At 47.8% G+C, this 23,026-nt stretch overlaps 1 protein-coding gene across 4 annotated transcripts in view; it reads left to right on the forward strand.

Moving 5' to 3' along the window:
- The window catches only part of CLCN1 (chloride voltage-gated channel 1), a 113,982-nt gene that overhangs the window by 85,401 nt on the left and 5,555 nt on the right, over positions 1–23,026 (forward strand). For all 4 annotated transcript variants that reach the window (XM_075903385.1, XM_075903377.1, XM_075903391.1 and 1 more), the window contains 14 exons: positions 536–620; positions 4,443–4,544; positions 8,129–8,213; positions 8,712–8,861; positions 11,587–11,656; positions 13,176–13,286; positions 13,382–13,595; positions 14,433–14,566; positions 16,403–16,614; positions 16,971–17,076; positions 18,946–19,031; positions 20,029–20,067; positions 20,645–20,749; positions 22,693–22,779. In XM_075903385.1, the coding sequence (XP_075759500.1) occupies positions 536–620; positions 4,443–4,544; positions 8,129–8,213; positions 8,712–8,861; positions 11,587–11,656; positions 13,176–13,286; positions 13,382–13,595; positions 14,433–14,566; positions 16,403–16,614; positions 16,971–17,076; positions 18,946–19,031; positions 20,029–20,067; positions 20,645–20,749; positions 22,693–22,779 (1,586 nt within the window). The remainder of the gene's footprint in view (positions 1–535; positions 621–4,442; positions 4,545–8,128; positions 8,214–8,711; positions 8,862–11,586; positions 11,657–13,175; positions 13,287–13,381; positions 13,596–14,432; positions 14,567–16,402; positions 16,615–16,970; positions 17,077–18,945; positions 19,032–20,028; positions 20,068–20,644; positions 20,750–22,692; positions 22,780–23,026) is intronic.

A 23,026-nucleotide genomic window follows, 5' to 3' on the forward strand; every position in this document is an offset into this window, starting at 1 on the left:
TAATTGGTCTCTTTCTTCTCTGATTTCTATGACTGATAATTCCTTCTGCAAATGCAGTTCCCATGGAGGAGCCCAGCTGTGTCCCCATGAGGTCATCTTGTCAGTTTGTGACAGAGATGAGCCCCCACATGTCTGCACACCACTGAGAAGATGGTCTTTTCAGGGGCTGATGAGATACAGCAAGCAGCAAGGGGGGGACCATTTAACTTCTCAGGACAAGAAACTATTCCCAAGCAGAACGCTTGGACAAACTGGGGTTACATTGAAGTACATCATGTCCATTAATCCCCTACCCCCCATTTCCACACAAATTAAAAGAACATTAATGGTGCAAACTGAAGCGCTCAAAGTGCAGGAAATGCCCAAGCAAAAGTTGTCTGCACACCCTTAATTTGGCAAGTGCATTGCCATGCAGTCTTTAATGACAAAAGCCCATGCTATTTCCCCACATATCCTGTCTCATTCAGTATGCAGATTGGACTCTCTCACCCTTTTTTACCCCTTCCCGTCTCTTGCTCTCTCTTCTCTCACACAGTCACCATCACGGCCCTGTTCAGAACTAACTTTCGCATGGATTTCCCCTTTGACCTTCAGGAGCTGCCAGCCTTTGCTGTGATAGGGTAAGTCCAAAGGGACTCAACAAATTGCAGTGCTAAATTGACATCAAGCTGACTCCGTTGCAGATCTTCACATAAAATGGAGTGACAGTCTGCTTAGAGCTTTGCACTCTTTCTGGAGGCTTGCCATTAGACATATTGCAGCACACCACTTTGGAGTGGGCATGGAAACCCAGTCCCAGTTCTTCAACTGTTCCCAGGGTCTGAATCCAGAGCCCATTCAAAAAATGCAGAAATCCAATTCAGGATTTTCATCTTCTTTTAGGAGGCTATGCCCAAATCCATGCTAGGGTACACAGCACTGCCGTGGGATTCTCCAAAGCACCTAGCCGTATGTCTGCATTTCAAGCTGGAGAAGTCTCTTCCTGTGCGAAGAGATAGCCTGACTGAACTGGCACACTAAAACCAGAGTCACTGCAGGCACAAGCAGTGGGAGGCAATAGCTGCTTGAGTATGTACACATCTGAGACAGTAGGCAGTTAGCCTCTCCTATTGCTCATACCCATTGGTGCTGGAAGTAGGGGTGTTCACGTGGTTTCCATCAACAGGGTTTACAGTTTGCTTCAGCAGCTCTCAGCATCCCCCACATATAAATTGTGCCATTGCAGCAACACTCAATTTGCAGAGCAACAGCTCTGATATGTCTACCCAAGATCATCTTTACACCTTCAGCTCAGTGTGGACATACTCAGAGTGAGCTAGGAAACAAGTCCCACTAACAGTTGCTTAGGGCACGTCTACACAGCAGGATTAAAGTCTAAATAAGCTGCGCAACTTGAGCTACATCAATTGCATAGCTTAAGTCGAAATAGCTTATTTCGGCTTTTGGCGCTATCTACACAGCAGGAAGTCTGCGTTAGAGCGCTCTTCCTTCAACTTCCCTTACTCCTTGCCGAATGAGGGTGACAGGAGTCAGAGTAAGAAGTCTTCCAGCTTGACATTATTTTGACATTATATTGAAATAACTTCTTGTGTGTAGATGCGGCTGCTGTGTAGACATACCCTTAGACACGTTTGAAAATTCCACCCCTCCAATTTATTCTCTTGCTTCTAAGGCTGCCTTCCAAAAGTCCACTCATTTACTCACTATAAATTAGTCCATTTGGGTGGCCAAGGAGAAATAAGCCACTTCACTTGAAACTGTAGGACTGTGACAGCTCCTGCAGTTGCCTTTTGAACCAGGGGCGTAGCCATAGGGGTGCCACGATGGGCCATGGCCCCCTAACATCCAGGCACACAAGGTCAGCTGGAGGGGGTGGGGAGAAGGCAGCCTTGAACCTCCTCTGCCCCCCTCCCTTGCCATCCTGTCACTGTCCTCTCACCTGAAGTTGGGGCTCAACCAACTGTCCCCTTCTCTCTGCACCACTGTTCTAAACAGCCTCATGACCTCCACTGGGGGAAGCCAGGTGCCCCCCTGGAACATCACATATGCTCATTGCTGCATATCTCCAATCCCCCGTCCTTTTAGCAATGTGTTCCCCCCACCCAAACAAATTTCTGCCTCCCCCTCTTTTCCTTTCCAGCCAGCATCTTTCCTCTCTTCCAGGCTGCACAAAGAAGACACAAGTGCAGGCAGCAAGTGAACAGATTTTGGTCTCCAGAGCTTGTACATATACAAGTCCTTCACTGTTCTAAGAGGAGCTCTGTCCACCCTCCCTGCAAGTGCCAGAGTGGTGGGGAGAGAGCACAGAAAATACACTTCAGATTAAGACAGCGCCACCTAGAGTCCAATACAGGGAATTTGTTTTCTATTAAAACCAGCAAATGAACAAATGTTAGAAACATAGTGTAAATCAGTGGTTCTCAAACTGTGGGTTGGGGCCCCAAAGCCAGGGCTGGCATTAGACTTCCTGGAGCCAGGGGCGGAAGCCAAAGTCCAAGCCCCACCACCCAAGGCCAAAGCTCAAGGGCCTCCATCACCACCAGCGGTGGCAGGGTTCAAACCAGCTCAGATTTTGGTCTCCGCTCCTGTTGTAAGAAGTGGGTAGTGAGGCAATGAAATTTGAGAACACCTGATGTAGACAACACATGATTTTATCACATTTCATGCTGTTTGGCACTTCTATTAAAACACCAGCCCTGAAATTATCTGATTGCACAGTTATCTGACAGTTTTGATTGAAATAAAGTAAGTTTCTAGCCATTGTGATTTCAAAGAAAAGCTTAATAAAGCACTTCAGTTTTGGAACTTTTAGAGAGCACTTAACGGTCAAGATATACAGCTTCCTTTTTTATTGTTTAAAAAAATCTCGTCATTTTTAAGCCAATCTTAAGATTTCTGGGGCCTGATTCATGAGTTTTGAGTGCTTGGTTGGCAGTAAAGATTACATTTTCCTTGTTGATATATCCAGAAAATATTTTAGAGCTTAGTTAAAGGTGTGGTTGTAAAAACATTTCTCTCATGGGTAAAGGCTGGTCAACATTTTCAAAACAAAACATCTTTTAATTGAAAAATGGCCTTATTTTTAAAAATGAACATTTTGATGAACGTTTCCTGATTAGAGTTTTTCTGCTTTAGAAAACTATGGACAGATGCTGTATGTGAAATATTCAGTCATTGGTTTTTTGGTCATCTTTCTCTGTTGAGTAGTTGGCATTTGAACTAAAAAACATTATTTGGAATGATTGAATTGGAAATTTAAAAAACAGAATTCTATAGATATTTTTAAAAAATAAAAATTAATCCATTTTGAAAACGCATTCAATTAAAAGTGAGTCCTTCACAATATCTTGTGGCAATGATTTCCTCAGCTTACTATGTGCTGTGAAAACAGTATTTCCTTTTACAAGTTCCCATTCTTTTAACTTCTTTTTGGGTGAATGAAATACAGCCCTTTCTATCAGGTTACATTCATCAGAAGAGGCTAGTGCTAGCACAGAAAGTCTGCTGCACTTTTTGGTTAGATGATGAATAATGAAGAACTGAGGTTTCAGTTCAGCAAAGCATGTAAGCACATGATTATTTTTAAGCCAATGAGTGTTGGCATTACTTTGCTGAATCAGAGCCAGAGTCCCTGTATATTCTGTATGATTGTATGTCCTGGTCCAATCTGACTCCTCAATTCTTCTAGCCAGATTGGTCCACCACCTTGACCTGAATCCCCTCTTTCACCCCCACTTAGATCTGTCATACTGTCGTAGGGTCTTACACTCTCCATCCCTCTGGTGTCTGAGCAGGTATTCGGTTACTTGTACACAGAGCTACAGTGATGTGTCCTATGGTTGGCCTCCATATTGGTGATGCTGAATGGAACCTCAGGAAAGCCTTGTATTTCACTAACTGTCTGTTGAGCAAAAGAAGTACCTCCTCCTTTACACTGGATCCCTGCCACTCACCGAACACCGACTAATTGTGGGGTTTCTCCAGGGACAGTTGGAGAGGGGGGCAGGGAGAATCTTTGGAGGCCTCCCTAACAGTTGGCACCTCAAAAAAAAAAAAAAAAAAAAAAAAAAAAGCTGGAAAGCAGCAGACAAAAGACTGGAACACCCTTGGGAGGTTTCTGTCCCACACAAGACTTGAACTCCCCTTCGGACACGTGTTCTGGATACCCTTTTGGCCAGGGAATTGTTTACGACACAAGGTGGGAGAGAAGGAGGTTCAGCTACATTTGCTCTCCCTTTATCAAGAGCCCCAGTGAGGCAGTAAGTGGCCGTGACTGGGAGATGCAGCCTTAGGTGCACACTTTGATTCTGCCCAGTTGTTGCCATTTAAAAGCCCAGGTGAACATCCATGTGTGAAATGTATTTACGCTTTATTCCCTGGTGGATAAATAGCATTTTGTGTATTGTGCTTCATGTTGTTTTATTTCATTTGCTCCCCTTTAGGGTCTGTTGTGGATTCCTTGGAGCCTTTTTTGTTTACCTCAATCGCCAGGTGGTTCTGTGTGTCCGACGGTGTACAGCTCTGAGCCAGTTTCTCACCAAATAGTGAGTGTGCTAGAACAATTGTACTCTGCCTGGGGGTACGTCTAGACTACATGCCTCTGTCGCCAGAGGCATGTAGATTAGGCTACCAGGCATAGGAAAATGAAGCGGCGATTTAAATAATCGCCGCGTCATTTAAATTTACATGGCTGCCGCGCTGAGCCGACAAACAGCTGATCAGCTGTTTGTCGGCTCAGCGCTGTAGTCTGGACGCGCAGGTGGCGACATCAAAGGCATTTGTCAACCACCCAGGTATACCTCATCCCAGGAGGCATACCTGGGTGGTCGACAAATGCCTTTGATGTCGACACTCGTGCATCCAGACTACAGCGCTGAGCCGACAAACAGCTGATCAGCTGTTTGTCAGCTCAGCGCGGCAGCCATGTAAATTTAAATGAAGCGGCGATTATTTAAATCGCCGCTTCATTTTCCTATGTCTGGTAGCCTAATCTACATGCCTCTGGCGACAGAGGCATGTAGTCTAGACGTACCCTTAGAGGCAAGATTCTGATACCCTTCCTGACACTGGACAATGCCTTTGAGTGACATGCTACTCAACATCAGTAAGAGGATCAGAACGTCTCCCAAGAGGCACATCTACACATCAGGACTAACACTGAATTAAGCTACGCAACTTCAGCTATGTCAATTGCGTAGCTGAAGTCGAAGTAGTTTAATTTGGCTTTTGGTGCTGTCTACACAGCAGGAAGAGGAAGGAAGAGCACTCTTCCTCTGGCTTCCCTTATTCCTTGGGAAAAGAGAGTTACCATGAGTCAGAGTAAGAAGTCCTCCAGCTCGCCATTATTTCGAAATAACGGCTTGTAGTTTAGATGCGCACTATGTTAATAACTAACGTTATTCCAAAATAACTCTGCTGTGTAGACGTAGCTTAAGAGTCTAAATCAGACATTCCTGACATTCCTGAATTAGAGGGGCATCCCTCCAAGGCGGGCACAGAGGAACATGCAGGGGGATGTGGCAGGCCTAGGCCATCCCCCGCAGGGGGCAGGGAGAGAGTGCAACCCAGCCCCACTACATCCCCAGCTCTACTGTGACCTTGCCCCCCAGTTATGGCCCCATCCCCTGACCCCATCCCCAGCCTTGGCATGGCTCTGCACCTAGCTGCAGGCCTGGCTGCCACTCCCCTCCTCCAACCCCTCTCCCGCTCAGCTGCAGCTCCAGCCCCCACCCTCCCTTAGCCTCTGCCAGTGGCCACAGCTCTGTTCCCAGCTCCAGCCCTGCTCCCAGCCACACCCCCAGCTACTGCCCCAGCCTGGGCCTCCTTACCTCTGTCCACTTCTCTACTACTGCCAGGAGCCATAGCCCGGCTACTGGCTCCAGAGAGGGGAACAGAAGGGCCTGGACAGGGCAAGGGGAGGCTCAACCTTTGAAAGTTTGGAGACCGCTAGTCTAAATCATGTTAAGACATTTTTATCTGAAAGGAAGAAAAATCTGTTCTGAGTTGAACTTTCATCTTAACAAGCCAGAAGCATCCAATTTTTATTAGGATGAGAAAATATCATTGGTTAGACGGGAAATGTTCTTTGTGTAGAAAATCAATAATTTCTTCATAAGAGCCACCAGTTATGTTTGAAACATATCAAAGAGAAAGTGCAAATTGAAATTTGACCCAATTTCGTAAAACACACTTATAAAATTAGGGCAAACAGAAAAGTTCCCACTTTAAAAAAATCCCAGTGAAAAGTTTAAAAAAACCCCTCAAATAAACACCATCATACGTTAACCCAATTAATGTGTCCCTGAGAGCAAACAGTGAAAGACATACAAAAAGGAAAGATAACAAAGAGCTTTACATAGCAGCAGGTGTGCATTTTGAAATATCTTTTACCTCTAATAAATCCTAAATCTTTATTACCAACACAGAGAAAGAAATGTCTGTTTGCAACATGTGGGCTGTAAGTAAACAATGTCCATTTAAAGAATAAATAAAATATTTGTATTACCTGTTACAACTTTTGAGGGTTTTGCTTTGTGAGTTGCTGAGTGGCCTCAACATCTTGCAATTTGCACCCAGGAGAACCAAGTTAAAAGGAAATAGTGACATTTTCCTTTAAACGTCAGAAGAACTGGATTAATGACATGGAGGCAGAATCTTCTCTCTCTTATTCATTATGCAGCCTTTTGCTGGGGTATCATCAGTGCAATCTAATCTATAACCAAGTATGTGTAAAAGCAGAACTGAGCCTGAGAAGCAAGTAGTTTAATTTATATTTGTGAACAACTTTTAGATCAATGTATAGAGTTAAGGCCAGGAGAGACCATTAGATCACCTAGTATAACCTCCTAGATATCACAGACCATAGAATGTCCCTCATTTCCTCCTGTGTTGAGCCCTGTAACCTGCATTTAATACTAAAAGCTGCTTGGGAGGAATTCATAGAACCACAGACCATTAAGGCTGGAAGAGACCTCAGAAAAGTTTGATGAATAACATTAATATCTTGCACTGAAATCGTATTTGTGCCCTGCAAGATTCCACTATCTCAATTTTACATCTCAGCCAAGCAATGCAATTCCCTTTAGCACCATACTGGAGCATTGGGATCAGTGCTGATTCAGAGGGAAGAGCACCCTCCTTGTTACGGGATCCACAGAGGCAGTAGGGAGCTGCAGGCAGGCTCCCCTGCTTGTCCCGCATGCTGCTCAGAAACGTGGCTACGGGGCCTTTCTCTTTATGATTCCGGAGGGAGGGGGAAAGATTCAGACACACATTCCACCCCTAGCACAATCCCGTTGGCTGCTTTCTGGACAGAAACTAGCCAATAGGACCTGCCTGTTTGAATAACAGTTACTCAGTCCTGCACAGTTACTCAGTCAAGCGCATGGCCGAGCAGGCAGAAACGTTTTAAGCTTTGCAAGCCTTTAGCTTTGCAGGCAGGCAGGCTGGTTTGGCTGCTGGCTGGTATGCCTCCTGGCCAGAACCTGCTTCTGGCACCCCAGGCCCTCCCTTCCCCAACCCTCTGCTCCACACTCCTGCCCCTCAGCTCCACATGCATCCATATCCCCTCCCAGATCTGACACCTCAATCTCCTGCCCGAGATCATAATCCTCTCCTACTCTAGGTCACATCCCAAAGCCCTGCATGCCAGTCCCCTGCCCCAGGTCACAACCACCTCCCAGACTCTATTCTCCCTCCTGCACCCCAGTCCCTTACCCCCAAGCTTCCTTCTGCACCCAACCTCCATCCCAGACCCCACACTGCCTCCATAATACCATGGAAGAGTGCGGTCCTTGACCACTTTCCAAAATCTTGGATTGGCCCCCCCATCAAAAATTATTGCCCACCCCTGCTCTAGAACCTTAGTTGTAGACTCTTCAGCAAGCATTGTGAACATAAGAACAGCTATACCAAGGCAGAACAATGGTCCATCTTGTCTAGTATCCTGTCTTCCGACAGTGGGCAGTGCCTGGTGCTTCAGAGGGAGTGAACAGAGCAATGTAAATTACTGACTGACTCCCCAAGTCCACCCCCATTTGTATGAGTGGACATAGTGACAGCTGAGGAGAAAAGGCTGCAGGAAAAGAACACATTACATTTTGTTAAATTTTTTTCTTTCTTGTTTCAGCCGCCTTGTATACCCAGGAGTTATAACCTTCTTGATAGCAACGTTGACCTTCCCGCCAGGGTTCGGGCAGTTCATGGCTGGAGAGGTAAAAGTAGTTATAAAGGAGTAAATGTGTAATTCTGAAAGAAACGTGTGTAACCATCTGCCCAGGTCCCAAGCCATGCTAAATGGGAAGGACTCAGAGGTGTCCCCTTCCCAAGCAGGAAGCAGAGAGCGTTTTAGGAAGAGTTTGACTGCTCCTGGGATGGAAAGAAAGATTGCTCTGAGAACAATAATCTCCACACTGGCCTTCAGACAGACCTGGGGAAGGTTCCCCATCCCCCCCTTAGAGGGTTTAGGCATGGAAATGTAACCCCTTGAACACTGGAGAGATTAAATAGATTCTCCTCCATCTGAAGCCCTCTCTCTTTTCTGAGCAGATTAAGATGGGGGAAGTTTATCTCCTCAGATTTTAGAAAGAAATATCCAAAGAGACTCAAATGTGGGGACCCTCTCTCCTCTTTGGTGGGGATCCTGAGTGTAACATTGACCCAGTTAATCTTTTAAGAATCACTGACTGATTCCTTGCCTTCTTTTCTTGCAGTTGATGCCAAGGGAAGCAATCAGCTCCCTGTTTGATAATTACACCTGGGCAAAGCACATGGGAGACCCACAAGTTCTAGGGAAATCTGCTGTCTGGATCCATCCCAAAGTCAGTGTCTTTGTCATCATTCTGTTCTTCTTCATCATGAAGGTAGGAATCCCACCCACCCTGATGACAAATCTCTAGCCAAGAGCTAGGCATTTATGACCACTAAGGTGGGGTTAAGAGCTGGTCGGAGGGAAGATGGTTCATGTTGATGGTTGGGGCTTGGGTTTCCCCTGTATACTTTTCTGGAATTGATGAACTGGCCCTTCGTACTGCCCTGAATCTCCTTACTGGTGTACCACACTGTGGCTCTATCCCTCAGTGGTCTCTGTATACTGGCTGGTGGGGAGGCCCAGGAACCTCAGACTTTTCCTAAAGTCAGATCTTTTTGCTTCCTGAGTGATTTACATTTGCTGTGGTTCCTGAAAGTCCCCTGTCTGGACCACAGCAAATTACCTACCCAGGAGCCTTCTCTGAGTGTTAAGTGCAAGGTTGGAGACTAGTATTTCCCCAAGCACGATTTGTTGATATATGAGGCTCCAGTCCTTCTCTGCAGTACTGAGACATGGCTGGAAGATTCAACTGGGCAATCGCATGCTCAGCTGTTAGACATGTTCAGTTCAGCAGGCTAAAGCAACACAGGCTAGGGCACTGTGATCCTGGCAAAGAGCTAGCAGAATGCCCCATCACCATGAGAGGCGTCAGGCTAAGGCTGAGTTTCAGCACAGTCTGGTGGGAACTGCAGAGGCAGAGAGGAGCAAGTGTGTCTTCCTAGAGAGGAGGCTAGAAGTGAAAGAAACTTTCCACTCCAGTGTCCCAGGGTATGTCTACACTAGCTCATTCAAGCTAGGTAGGCAAATCAGGCAACCGGAGTTGCAAATGAAGCCCAGGATTTAAATATCCCGGGCTTTATTTGCATCTTCCCGTCTGGCTGCCATTTTTAAATCCCCCTTAGTTCGAACAAACTGCCCGCGACTACACGCGGCAGTTTAAAGTTAATCCGAACTAAGTCCTTAGTTCGGATTAACTGTTACTCTGCGTGGCATGAGGTGTAACAGTTAATCCGAACTAAGTCCTTTAAACTTTAAACTGCCACGTGTAGCCGCGGGCAGTTTGTTCAAACTAAGGGGGATTTAAAAATGGTGGCTGGGCAGGAACATGCAAATAAAGCCCGGGATATTTAAATCCCGGGCTTCATTTGCAACTCCGGTTGCCTGATTTGCCTACCTAGCTCAAATTAACAAGCTACTGTAGACATACCCCAAGAGAGGAGCTGGCAAGAATAAGGTTGTACAGAATAATAATGATGAGAACAAGTTGTGCACAAGCCTGGAGGAGGAGGAGAGCTAGCATCCCCCAGACCAGGACTGGGCAATAATGGCCAGTGGGCACAGGGCATGCAATACACCATCCTGGGCAGACTGTATGTGCTTCCAACAGATGCTTACAGGTTCTGCTCCTTCAGTAATGCTGTGGGGAGTTTATCATGCCAATGAGGGTTTCTTTATTTGAATGGTGAGAGAGGGCAGGGCCTGGGGAGTAGCTGTGCAGTGCACATCTGATCTGTGATGCAAGCAGTGTACCCCTCAAACTTAGATTCATCTGAATATTCCTATGCAGTGCGACAAATATCAATCAACCCTGCCTCTAGATTCTCAGACTGCTGCTGTGACAAATTGCTAGAGCAGCTGTTTCCGGCTATTTAGCTGTTGATTTGTGCTAAAGAGGAACAGACCAAACCAAGAAGACCACACTTCTGTCCAAAGGCTGGGCCTGCTTCTCCACTGCAGAGGCCCCAGTACTCAGCTGCCTGCGGGTTGAGTTTGGCAGTGCTCAGCATAAAGAGAGCAGAGCTGGTTGTGCACCTATTGTGCAGCTCCCCAGATTTCGGGGCCAGACGAGAACCCATGCAGTCCTCAGTGTTGCAGAAGCCACAGGGCTGCTGCTACAAGGCCCACGGCAACTGCCAGAGTGCGGAGATGCTCAAGCCTTGGCTACCCTCCCCGGCAGAGCTCTACACTAGGGGGAGATGCTATAGAGCTGTTCTGCCGGCTCTACTCCACTTTCAGAATCTCCATCTGCTGTGGCTGTGACTAGATATGCTGGCTCCCTGCCTTGTCATGCCCCTGATCCTGAACTCAGTGACTACATGATTCAGAGCACATCATCCCCATTCTTTGAAGTGCTTCCTGACTTTCAGCTCTCCTAATGGAAATCCAGGGTGTTGCTCTTGGATTTCGCAGAGATCCCCTCTCTCCCTAGGAAGAGAGTCCCTTGATGGGTTGGCAGGGTTCTCTGGGGAGCCTATAATGGTAGAACCCACTCAGCCTTTTGCTCTGATAAAAGCCAAGCATGTTGGCCATCAGAGAATGGGGTAAAGTTGGCCTATTTCCTGAGGAAGGTGATTGTGAGATCAGCTAGGGAGAGGGTTAGAGGTTCCCAGTTCCAGCATGGTATTTTGTTGTGGCTCTGCCAGAGGATTGCGGCCTGCACCATTTAAGAAATAAGCATAACTTCCTTATTTCTATGGATGAAAGGAAAAGTAATTCTCCATGTTCATCCATCCTGTGTGGATTAGCTTCCCCACCGGCACAACGGTCACTGGGAAGCCTTGTGCAGTAGGCAGTCTCTGGGAGCACTGATAGTTTTCACGAGCTCCCCCCACTCTCTTCTCCTCTCCCTATTCCCAGCTGCACTTGGCTTCCTTGTGGAATCTCTCAGATTCCCCAAAAGACATTTCTTCCTACAGAGGCAAGCTGGAGGGTATGGTGCGGCTGCAGGAGATACTATTACCACACACTAACTATCGCCCCATGTTCCTCTGCCCTAGTTCTGGATGTCTGTCATTGCCATTACAATGCCGATACCCTGTGGAGGCTTCATGCCTGTTTTTGTACTGGGTAAGTTTTAACCTCTCTCTTGGGTGTCTCAGAGAGTGAATCTCAGAGAGTGAGTGGGAGAGAGAAATTAAAAGAGACAGACAGAGCAAGCACACAATGGGATTTCCAAGTGGGAATTTGGATCATGGCTCTCACAAGCTGTCTCTGAGGAGTTTCAAAAACAGTCCAGATGCCCAGCCCCTGACTTTCTGGTCCGCTCCCATTCTCCCCAAACTCACAAATGCAGATCTGGAAATTTCTTCAGTGTCTGCACATAATGAACTGTGAGTTGAAAACAATAAACACAGGTCCTGGATAAATCAGACTTGGGGATCAGGACTTGACCCTTGACATTTAAGTTCCAAAAACTCAGGTCCCTGCCTCTTCAGCTGAAGAAAAGGTCCCCTAACTGGTACTAACATTAGGCCTGGCCTCTTGTCCTCTCTGTGGCCCCAGCTACGGGAAAGCACCTTCTTTCACTCAGAACTAGTATATTACAACCTCAGTCACACTTTATTAAGTGACTCATGACAAGTTGTTAATGACCGATTATTGATTTTTAACCCCAAGACAGAAAAATGCTATGTTAAAATGTCATTAGTGTTGAGAGTACATATTAGTATAGTAGAACCTCAGAGTTACAAATACCAGACTTACAAATTGAACAGTCAACCACAAATCCTTTTTGGAACCATAAATACATAATATGGCAACATTACAAAGAACAGTAACAACAAAAAGCAAATAGAGGACAGCACATTGTAAAATGTAAACTACTAAAAAAAGGGGGGAGGCAGCATTTTCCTTCTCCACTATAAAGTTTCAAAGCTGAATGAAGTCAATGTTCAGTTGAAAACTTTAGGAAGAATAACCATAATGTAAAGTTCAGAGTTTTGAATATTTCAGAATTACAAACAACCTCTCTTCCTGAGCAGTTCTCAACTTGGAGGTTCTACTGCAATTCAGAGTAAATGTTGTAATTACCCCAACCAAGCATTACAATGCCAGAAAATTCAGTTAAACTTGCACTTTAAAAATATCCAAACATATTAAGGTCATGCACAGTTTGGACCCCCAAAGAACCCTTAACTTTGCACTGTTTGGATGCCATCCAAAATATGACACGACCGCTCCCTACGCCCAGTTTTATCCAGTCAGATACCATAGACACACAGTAATCATAATTGTATGGTCGTTGCATGGTGTCACTATAGGGCAGAGCTAGAATTATTTGAGTACCTTTATTGTGCATTTTCAGATTTGCACACTTTTGGATTTATTTTAAGTGTAAACATAATTCCCAATTTCCTGGGTTTGATTTTTGTTTTGGGATAAATTCATCCACTCTGGAGTGGTTTTATCTTTTTACTACTGATACAAAATCTCTATCTTAACTCTGTCATAATGTTATTTTTGTTTTAACACCTAAGCACTAGTAAATTCCCATACAGCTTTTCTCAGCAGAGGTAACACATGCCTTGAAGAGCATGGCCATTTTGGGTGTGTGGGAATTAACCAGTCACTTTGTGATGCTTTTCAGGGGCTGCATTCGGCCGTCTTGTTGGTGAAATCATGGCATCCCTCTTCCCTGATGGGATCCTCTTTGATGGCATTGTTTACAAAATCTTACCTGGAGGATATGCTGTCATTGGTGAGTCTCCACATCTTTCTTTGTTCTGACCCTGCCTCCATGAATCCCCTGGTCCACATGACACGGTCTTTCCTCTTCCCTCACAACTGGAAAAGGTGCAGCAGCCCTGACGGGAGCAGTGAGCCACACCGTCTCCACAGCAGTGATCTGCTTCGAGCTAACGGGTCAGATCTCCCACATCCTGCCCATGATGGTTGCTGTCATCCTTGCCAACATGGTGGCCCAGAGTTTGCAGCCCAGTCTCTATGACAGTATCATCCAGGTGAAGAAGCTGCCTTACCTGCCTGACCTGGGCTGGAATTACATAAGGTGTGGTACCACCAGTGGGGATTGGGGAGAGGAAGGGAAACACAGAGGGAAAGGATCTGGCAATGGGAAACCAAAGAGGATAGACAGGCCACAAAGAAATGGAGCAAGAGTGAGAGCTGAAGGTAGCAGACACATAAATAGAGTGAGAGGAGGCTGAGAAACAGCAGGAGGGCAGGGGAGAAGGAGATGCTCATCCATGTGGGGAGGGAGCAGAACCTTGCTTTTTGGAAGCCCAAAGGTTTGTGTGTGGTCTCATACTCCTGCATGCAAGTATGTATCGGGCTGTATAAAGCACACTTTCCTCTGTGAGCGGGTTTTCTCTTAGGCTGTGTCTAGACTACATGCCTCTGTCGGCAGAGGCATGTAAATTAGACAGATCAGCAAAGGCAAATGAAGCCGCGATTTAAATGATCGCGGCTTCATTTACATTTACATGGCTGCCACGCTGAGCTGACAAACAGCTGATCAGCTGATTGTCAGCTCGCGCGCTAGTCTGGACGTTCCCCCTGTCGACATCAAAGCCCTTTGTCGGCAGCCCCGTTATGCCTCGTGGAATGAGGTTTACCGGGGCTGCCGACAAAGGGCTTTGATGTCGACAGGGGGAATGTCCAGACTAGCGCGCGAGCCGACAAACAGCTGATCAGCTGTTTGTCAGCTCAGCGTGGCAGCCATGTAAATGTAAATGAAGCCGCGATCATTTAAATCGCGGCTTCATTTGCCTTTGCTGAACAAACAAATCTACATGCCTCTGCCGACAGAGGCATGTAGTTTAGACGTACCCTTAGACATATTTGAGTGACAGATTAAACCCTCTCTTTATTTTCTTTGTTCCTCCAGCAAATACAATATCTTTGTTGAGGATATCATGGTCTGTGATGTGAAATTCATTTCCTCCACTTGTACATATAAGGACCTGCAGACTCTGCTTCAGAGCACCACTGTCAAGACCTTGCCTCTGGTGGATTCACCAGGTAAGCAGTATGGGAAATCTGACTGTTTTTGAAGCCTGCTTGACTGAAAGGCTGTGTCTAGACTACATGCCTCTGTCGGCAGAGGCATTTAGATTAGACAGATCAGCAAAGGCAAATGAAGCCGTGATTTAAATGATCGCGGCTTCATTTACATTTACATGGCTGCTGCGCTGAGCCAACAAACAGCTGATCAGCTGTTTGTCGGCTCGCGCGCTAGTCTGAACGTTCCCCCTGTCGACATCAAAGCACTTTGTCGGCAGCCCCGTTCAGAAAAGGGCAACAAAAATGATTAGGGTACCATATGAAGAGAGTTTAAAAAGACTTGGACTCAGCTTAGAAAAGAGGAGAGAAGGGGGGAGTATGACAGAGGTCTACAAAATCATGACTGGTATAGAAAAAGTGAATAAGGAAAAGTTATTTACTTGTTCCTATAATATAGGAACTAAGAGTCATGAAATGAAATTAATAGGTAGAAGGTTTAAAACAAACAAAGGGAAGTTTTTTTTTTCACACAGCGCATAGTCAACCTGCGGAACTCCTTGCCAGAGGATGTTGTGAAGACTGGGACTTCAACAAGGTTCAAAAAAGTGCTAGATAAATTCATGGAGGTTAGGTCCATCAATGGATATTAGCCAGGATGGGTAGGAATGGTGTCCTTAGCTTATGTTTGTCTGGAAATGGATGACAGGAGAGGGATCACATAATGATTACGTGTTGTGTTCACTCCCTCTTGGGCACCTGGCATTGGCCACTGTTGGCAAACAGGACACTGGGCTAGAGGGACCTTTGGTCTGACCCAGTATGGACTTTCTTATGTTCATATATATATACTTTTGAGCTACACAAATTGCATAGCTTATTTCAAGTTAATTTCTAAATAGCTTATTTCGTAATTTGACATTGTCTACACCGTGACAAATTTTGAAATAAATCGCTATTCCAAAATGTCCCTTAATCCTCATGGAATGAGGTTTATTGGGACATTGATCTAGTGTGCCCATTATTTCGAAAGCTATTTTGAAATGACGGACGTGCCGTCAAGACGCAGAAAACGCTATCGTAAGTATCTTGAAATAGCACTGCTGTCTAGACACACCCTTCGGTGTCACAGGACGACTCATTTTTTTTTTAAGTTACAGACTAACACAGCTACCCCTCTGAGACCTGTCCAAAAAGCCCTCCTCCCCATGCCTCAGTTTCTCTATAGGGAAAATGGGAGTGATCATGCTCCTTATCCACATGGATAAAGTGCTTTGAGATCTTTAGATGAAGAACATGATTACTTTCCTGCTTTGGTTGGAGTGGATGTCAGCTGTCCATTGTGCTAGAGAGACAGGATATCGTTGTAATGCTACCCAGGAAATTATTTGCTGAGGCTGCTGAACAGACTGCCCCTGTTTTCTCTGGCTCCGGAGCTCGCAGACTAATAATCAGTGCCTGTGCTGCCTTGTGTAGATGCACAGGGATTCCCTGTCATGAAAGAGACAGCTGACTATAATGCCTCCAGTTGTCTGGGAGGAAAAAGCTCAGGCCTGAGCATTTTTAAGATGAGAGGATTGGAAGGAGCGTTTGGCAGCTGGAAATGGAATAGGCATTTGTTGTGGGGTTTGTGAGGGCAGCTTGGCAGGGTGGGGCACTGGAGAGTGTGTAGGAGAGGGCAGCAGATGGAAGAAGACTGACAGGATCAGTAAAGGTGTGTGCATATGTGGAGTGGTTGCAGGGATGGGTGTTACATTTAAGAACACTGGCCTGTCGTCAGGCAGAGATGAGTCTCAGCAGCAATTTTGTTCTCATACAAATCCTTCGACTGGCTCCCCATGTTACCTTCTCCTACAGAGACCATGATCTTGCTGGGCTCTGTGGAGCGGTCGGAGCTGCAGGCTCTTCTCCAGAGGTATATTGGTCAGGAGCGGCGCCTGCACATCATCAAGGAGATGCAGCAGAAGCTGGCTGAGGCACCCTATGATGGGCACAGCAAAGTGCCCAGCTGGAAGCGCGAATCTTTTGCTTTTGTGGATGAGGATGAGGATGAAGAGGAGAAGGCAGAGGTAAGGGGAGAGGGGAAAGAGAGAGCGCCCTGGTCCACACTGAGAACTTATGTTAGTATAACTCAGTCACTTAGGCATCTAGAAAATTCACACACCAAGCGGTGATGCAGTTACAGTGGCTGAACGCCCAGTGTAGAAAGCGCTAAAAGCCCAGGAGGGATTCTCCTATAATTACTGTAATACCCACACTGATGAAAGAGCATCTCCTGTCAGCATAGGCATGTCTTTCCTACACACTACAGCAGCCCAGGAACCCTAGGGGTGCACACAAGCCCTGAGAAGCAGAGAGAAACTGGGAGAGGGAAGGAAAGGAGTCAGTCGGGGTGATTCTTGTTTTATTTCTTTTCTCTTGGTAGTCACCTCAGCACCCCTCTGCTGCTCCCAGCCACCCTGAAGAACCCAATGGTCCAGTGGCTTCTCATAAGCCAGTGCCAGAAACTCCAGGGCCCCAGGAAACCCCAGGTATGATGACCACCAGAGTGCCCCAGCCTGCCACATCCCAGGCAGTCCTGGGAAAGCAACACTGCCTGTTTCTTGTGTGAGTGTGAGGGGCTGAGGCTATACTGGTTAGAATTATTTCACTGAAACAGTTTGTCACTGGAAAACACTGTTACCAAAGCTGATTTTTTTCAGCAAATTATGTTGCTTTTGAGAAAATTTACTACAGATTTTTTTTCAAAATATGATTTTGTTTCATTTTAAAATATTCAGATTTTATTTTTTCATTTTATATTATTCTTATTGTTTTATAGTGTGTCCTGTAATATCAGTAGGAATGTTACATATTATGCACAACTGTTATTATTATGTCATAATATGCCATAATATAATAGTGGAACTATTTTATTTTTAAAAGTAGTACATGGCTTCCTCTGTAGGCTTGCATAGACTCATGATAACATGGGCAGATCAGGCTCAGCAAATGCCCCCTTCACTTTGTAGGACTTGTCACAGTGGCTTTCCCACTAACATCTCTTCTGACCAGTTCTAGAGACCCTACAGTGAAGTTGCCACCACCCCATTGTCCTGCCCATGAAGACTCTTGTCCTGAAACCTCACCCTCCATTTTCATCCTTGGTAGCTTAGACTACCACTCTGTGCCGCCTCCTGAGGCTGAATAGCCTCCTGCCCACTCCACTCGTGCACACAGCTTTACTGAGCCAGCGTGGTCCAAGGGGTGGATGTACTGTTACCTATTGTCTTCCTTTGGAACCATATGAGCTGAGCTCGCCTGACTCTAGTTGTGTCTCTCCCGTGATCCCAGGGACTTTTGCTGGTCCATGTTGCAGTTTTTACTTGGCCTCCTGAACTGCACAGAGAGAGCCCAGGGGAGGCCAGCCCTGAGGGAGAGAAAGAGGAAAGGCTCCTGGCTTGTTCTTGTAGCCACCGGGGTGAAAATGGGCCAGTACGGGCTGGCAAGAAGTGGCCACTTGTACTGGCCTGCACACGTTGCTGCCCCTTTTGCTCTCTCTTGTTGGCAGCCCTGCTGGCGGAATCCAGCAACACTGGCAGAGCCACTGTTAGGGGAGCAGCAGGGGGCAGCTGCCCCAGGGCTCAGTGATTTAAAAGGGACAGGGGCTCCCGACTGCGGCTACCAAAGGCCCTCCCCCCACATACACACATACCCCAAACCTCCCCACAAACACACACCCCTTGCCCAGGGACCCAGCATGGCTGTCAGCTCCCCTGCTCATTAATTTCTGGCTGTTCCACCACCAGCTTTAACTTTGCATAGCAATATCAGCACTCCCCTCCTCCCCTTCCCAGCAGGGCCCATAATGGTGCTTTCCACTCCCAGCCCCAGGCCCTTGACTTCTCTCTTTCCTGCACCCCTCACATTCAGACTGGTGACAAACTAATTTGCTGCTTTGTCTATGACAGCACCTCCAGACCCCATCCTGCCCTTTCTGCCCCCGCTGCCCAATCACATTCCTGCCTCTGCCGCACCCATCGATCTCCCCTCTCCTTTAACCAAAATGCTGCCAGAGTGAGTCGTACTCCTCACCCGCTGCTTTCCTGTCATCACCCCCTCAGCATTTTCACAGCCCCCTGCTTCGGCCCCTTCCTGGAATCTCTCTGGATAGCCACCCGCCAAGGCTCGCTCTGGAGGCTAGTTCCCCTGCCGCACTAGGGGATATTACATGTATTAGGGGGATTCATTGCTGCCTGTCCCAACTCTCACCCCTCAGCAATGGAACGGTGTGTTCTTACTGGCCAGGCCCTTTCATACTAACATTGGGTTCTCAGGTGAGGGGATAGGCCTGGTGCCTTGTGGTTAGTCTCACACTTGTCCTCATTTTTTCTCCCCTTTTTTTCATTCTCTTCCTGCAGTCAGGAATTTCTGGAGCTTGAGGCAGCTGATCCAGCAGCTTTTGTGCCATTACAACTGGCCACCAGAGACGGAGAGTGCTGCTCAGGTTAGAGGCAGAGAGCCCAGCTGCACAGCAAGGGGAGGGGGGGGAACAGGAAGGGAAGCTGGCCCCTCTGAGGGTGTTGGCCACACGGCAAGGGCAGTGCTGTCAGACAGGGAGATGCATGAATGAGGCCGGGCTCCTGGTGAAGGATTAGCAATTTCCCCAGAGGCCATGGCATGCATGGAGAAATGAGGAGCCTGCTGGCTACGTGCTGTCTGTGCTGCCAGTACTGCATGAGACCAGGGAAATGAGGTAATATCTTTTATTGAACCAAAACTGCCTACAATGCCCAGCCACCCAGGAGAGGCTGAGTCTGTGCCACGGGACTCCCTGGCAGCCATGGAAGGCTGGGGCCCCCCCGCACAGCAGCCCCAGCCCTTAGCTGGGGTCGAGCAGGACTTGGCTGGGGGGCTGAAGGTTGTTGAAGGGAGCATGGTCTGGAGAGGAAGGGGTGTGGCTTCTGGCAGAAGGGGTGGGGCTTCGGCTCGCCTTCCCCAGCTGGGCATTCACTGGCTGCCCATGGTGGAAGGTACAAACTTTCAAGCTACGCAGAGCTCTTCACTTGGTCTGGGGAAGGAAGCAGATCACAAGCTGCAGGTACTGAGGCAGGCTTCATGGTGAACTGCTCAGATCTGAGAAAGTATATAGACCAAGGGGGCTGTCCAAAAGGCGTCAAGAGCACAGTAAGCAAAGCCCCACACTACCCTAGGACCTTCACCAGTGTGCAGGCCAGAAACATCCCAGATTCACCCTTCGCGACAATGACACCCAGGGGAGGGTAGGACCCTGAGTATCTGGAACATGCACAGTGGGGGCTGGGGTGATCAGGAAAATGGGAACCCTGAGTATAATGGGGACTTTCTGAGCATAGGGATGATTGGGGAAGGGTTAGTTGCTTGCAAGTGGGTGATACAGCTGAGAGTAGGAATAAGGGGCCTTGCACTGCTGGGTTCTGCTGTGAAGCCTTTCACTGACTGTGGCTGTGCTCTGTTGTCTCCAGGAGTCTGCTGAAGTTATCGACACAATGAAGCCAGAGGAGGTAAGTCTGGATGAGGCGAGGTGGCTGGCTAGCTGGCTGGTTCCTTCTCCACACTCCCTCATCTGTGGAAACAGAGCTCTCCTCTCACTCCTGGAAGCTGTCTCCTCCCTGGGAAGTTTCAGCGGCCGGGATGGAGTTTAATTCCTCAAATGCTACAAGGAGAGGTCGTTCTGAGAGAAATAATCCCCACATCCCATGGAAATGGGGCAGCCTATCCTGAAACGACCAGGGAGCGAGAGCTCATCCAACTCTTATCTATGAGGGACAGGGAACACGTATCCTCTCCAAACAGGACTGGGGAAGCCCTCACCTTCCTGGCTACTTTTCTAACCGTCTGTCTCCCTGCTGGGGGCACCTCATTCAGTGGCATCTCATGTGGCTACAGCATAGCCAGGATCTCCAAGGGAGGCCCCAGCTCATGTTGGGGGGATGAGGAACCTCAGAGGAGTGAAATTTTGGGGGTGGCAGTTGGGTGTTGGGAGGAGGAAGAAAGAGCTGCAGGAGACTGGGGCAGATTGGCATACGGGGCAGGAGCAGTGTGGGGCCTGTGAGTGTGATCCCATCTTCCCTGTGTCAGATAGATGCTTGGGAGCAGGAGGAGCTGAGCAAGGAGGTGTGCTTCGACAGCTGCCGCATAGACCCCTCCCCTTTCCAGCTAGTGGAGAGGACTTCCCTGCACAAGGTGGGTGTGACCTCCCTCCCAGCCAGTCCATCCTTTTCCAACTTGTCTGTCTCTGGGCTATCCCCTCCCCCCCCCCCCGTTTCATCTCCTCTCCCTCTGCCCATCTCTCTCCCTATCGGTCTTGCCTCCTACTCGCCTGGCTTTGTATTTTAATCTCGCTTGCTCTCTATCGCTGTCTGAGTAGCTCAATGAGCTTCCATCCACAGAGTCTGACTTCTGTCTCCTGGAACAGGAGCAGAGACACTGCATTAGTCTGATAAAAGAGCTTCGGAGAGCCACACCAGCCATTGCCTTAGTTTTGGAACTCCCTCTGCAGCCTGCCTCGATACACACACATTACCACTGGGATTCCCACTCGCAGGCATGGCGCGCAGCAGCACCCACACCCAGGGCTCTCCTTAGGCAGACGCTGCATATGTAGCTGCATAGGGCACCCAGAAATCTGGGGCACCCCCCAAGACAGCAGGTAAGAGGGATCGGCTCCCCCACACACAGTGTGCTGCAATCTCCTTAGCCAGGAGCTGTATTCATAGAGGTGAATGTGTGGGTGTAACACCTCCCGTGTGAGGAAGAGGGCCCAGGGGTCTCTGTGGCTCCGTATCCTTTGCTGCCTCATTCCTTCCTGTTGGGCTGTGAGCCCAGGCTGCCACAGCATCTGCTGCATATGAAGCTCAGCGTGTGTCAGCGATGGGGGGGTTTCTTGTTTGGGCACCCATTTAATAATACTGTCTAGGGCCCCATAATCCTAGCAAAGTCCTGCCCACACCTCAGGTGTTTGTAAAAGCAGCAGTGATACTGGGTTTCACACACAGGCCAGTCTGAGCACTGCAAGAACCACATGTAGCAGTGAGAGTGGGATTCACACTCCGGCCCCTTTGGAACCAGGAACCTCCATCCCAGCACAGGCACTGGGATTCACACTCCCTGCCTCAGAGTGCAAAAGGATCTACATGCATTTATCACTGGTTGTGCAGGGTCTGTCATTGACTGTGTCACTGCTGGGATCCCCACTCCCTGCCCCAAAGCATAGCCAGACCTACCCCACTGTGCATTGGTCCCTGAGGCTATGTCTAGACTGCAGGCTTCTTTCAGAAGAAGCTTTTCTGGAAGAGATCTTCCCAAAAAACTTCTTCTGAAAGGCTATGTCTAGACTGCAGGCTTCTTTCGAAAGAGGCTCTTTCGAAAGAGAGCGTCTAGACTGCACAGAGAAATTTCGAAAAAGCGGCTTGCTTTTTCGAAAGAAAGCATCCAGTGAGTCTGGATGCTCTCTTTCGAAGAAGCCCTATTTACATTGAAGAACGCCTTCTTTCAAAAGAGGAACTTTCGAAAGAAGGCGTTCTTCCTCGTAAATTGAGGTTTACCGCCATCGAAAGAAAAGCCGCGTTCTTTCGAATTAATTTCGAAAGAACGCGGCTTGAGTCTGGATGCAGGGGAAGTTTTTTCGAAAAAAGGCTACTTTTTTCGAAAAAACCCCTGAGTCTGGACACAGCCAAAGAGAGCATCCACACTGGCCAAGCATATCGAAAAAGCAATCTGCTTTTTCGAACGATAGTATCCACATTGATCGTACGCTCTCTCTCATAATTACTATGGACAGAGTGGCCACTAGGGCACCCAAGCTTTTTCCAGGAGGCCGCATCTGTCTGGAAAAAAAACCCTCTTCCCCATCCACACATGCCTTTTTCTGAAAGAGTTCTTTCAGAACGCCGTTTCTTCCTCGTAGAAAGAGGTTTACCGCTGTCAGATTTGATTTCCCACTCATTTTACCAGGATCAGGGTGGCTCCAACCCTCAAGGAATTTGAGATGGGATTCCTCCCTTTTAGCTTCTGAGCCCAGTGGGAATCTCAGCCCTAGGCTGAGCACCAAGACTCATTCCCAGCCTGTGAGGACATCAAGCCCTATGTACCTGGTAATGAAGGTTCTCTTATGTTTTCTCCCACAGACACACACCTTGTTCTCCTTGCTGGGCCTCAGCCATGCCTATGTGACCAGTAAGGGGAAGCTGAAGGGAGTTCTGGCTTTGGAGGAGGTAAAAACAGTCAAGGTCCCATGCAGACTCTGCCCTGCAGTCCTGGTCAGCCCAGGGCATTCTGTGTATTGTCAGGTTATCCTACTGTAGGCAGGGACCAGCTGAGGGGTGGAAGCATTAGTTCGGCAGTCTCTACCTTTCCCAGCCTCCTAGTTTCAAATCCTGGCCGTGCTGGCTTAGCCCGTTTCCCGGCCCAGGGGACACATTGTGTTTCTGGATGTCAGTCTTCCAGAAGGGGCCTCAACAA

Source organism: Pelodiscus sinensis, chromosome 1 (genome assembly GCF_049634645.1).
Source record: "Pelodiscus sinensis isolate JC-2024 chromosome 1, ASM4963464v1, whole genome shotgun sequence".
Classification (NCBI taxonomy): Eukaryota; Metazoa; Chordata; order Testudines; family Trionychidae; genus Pelodiscus; species Pelodiscus sinensis.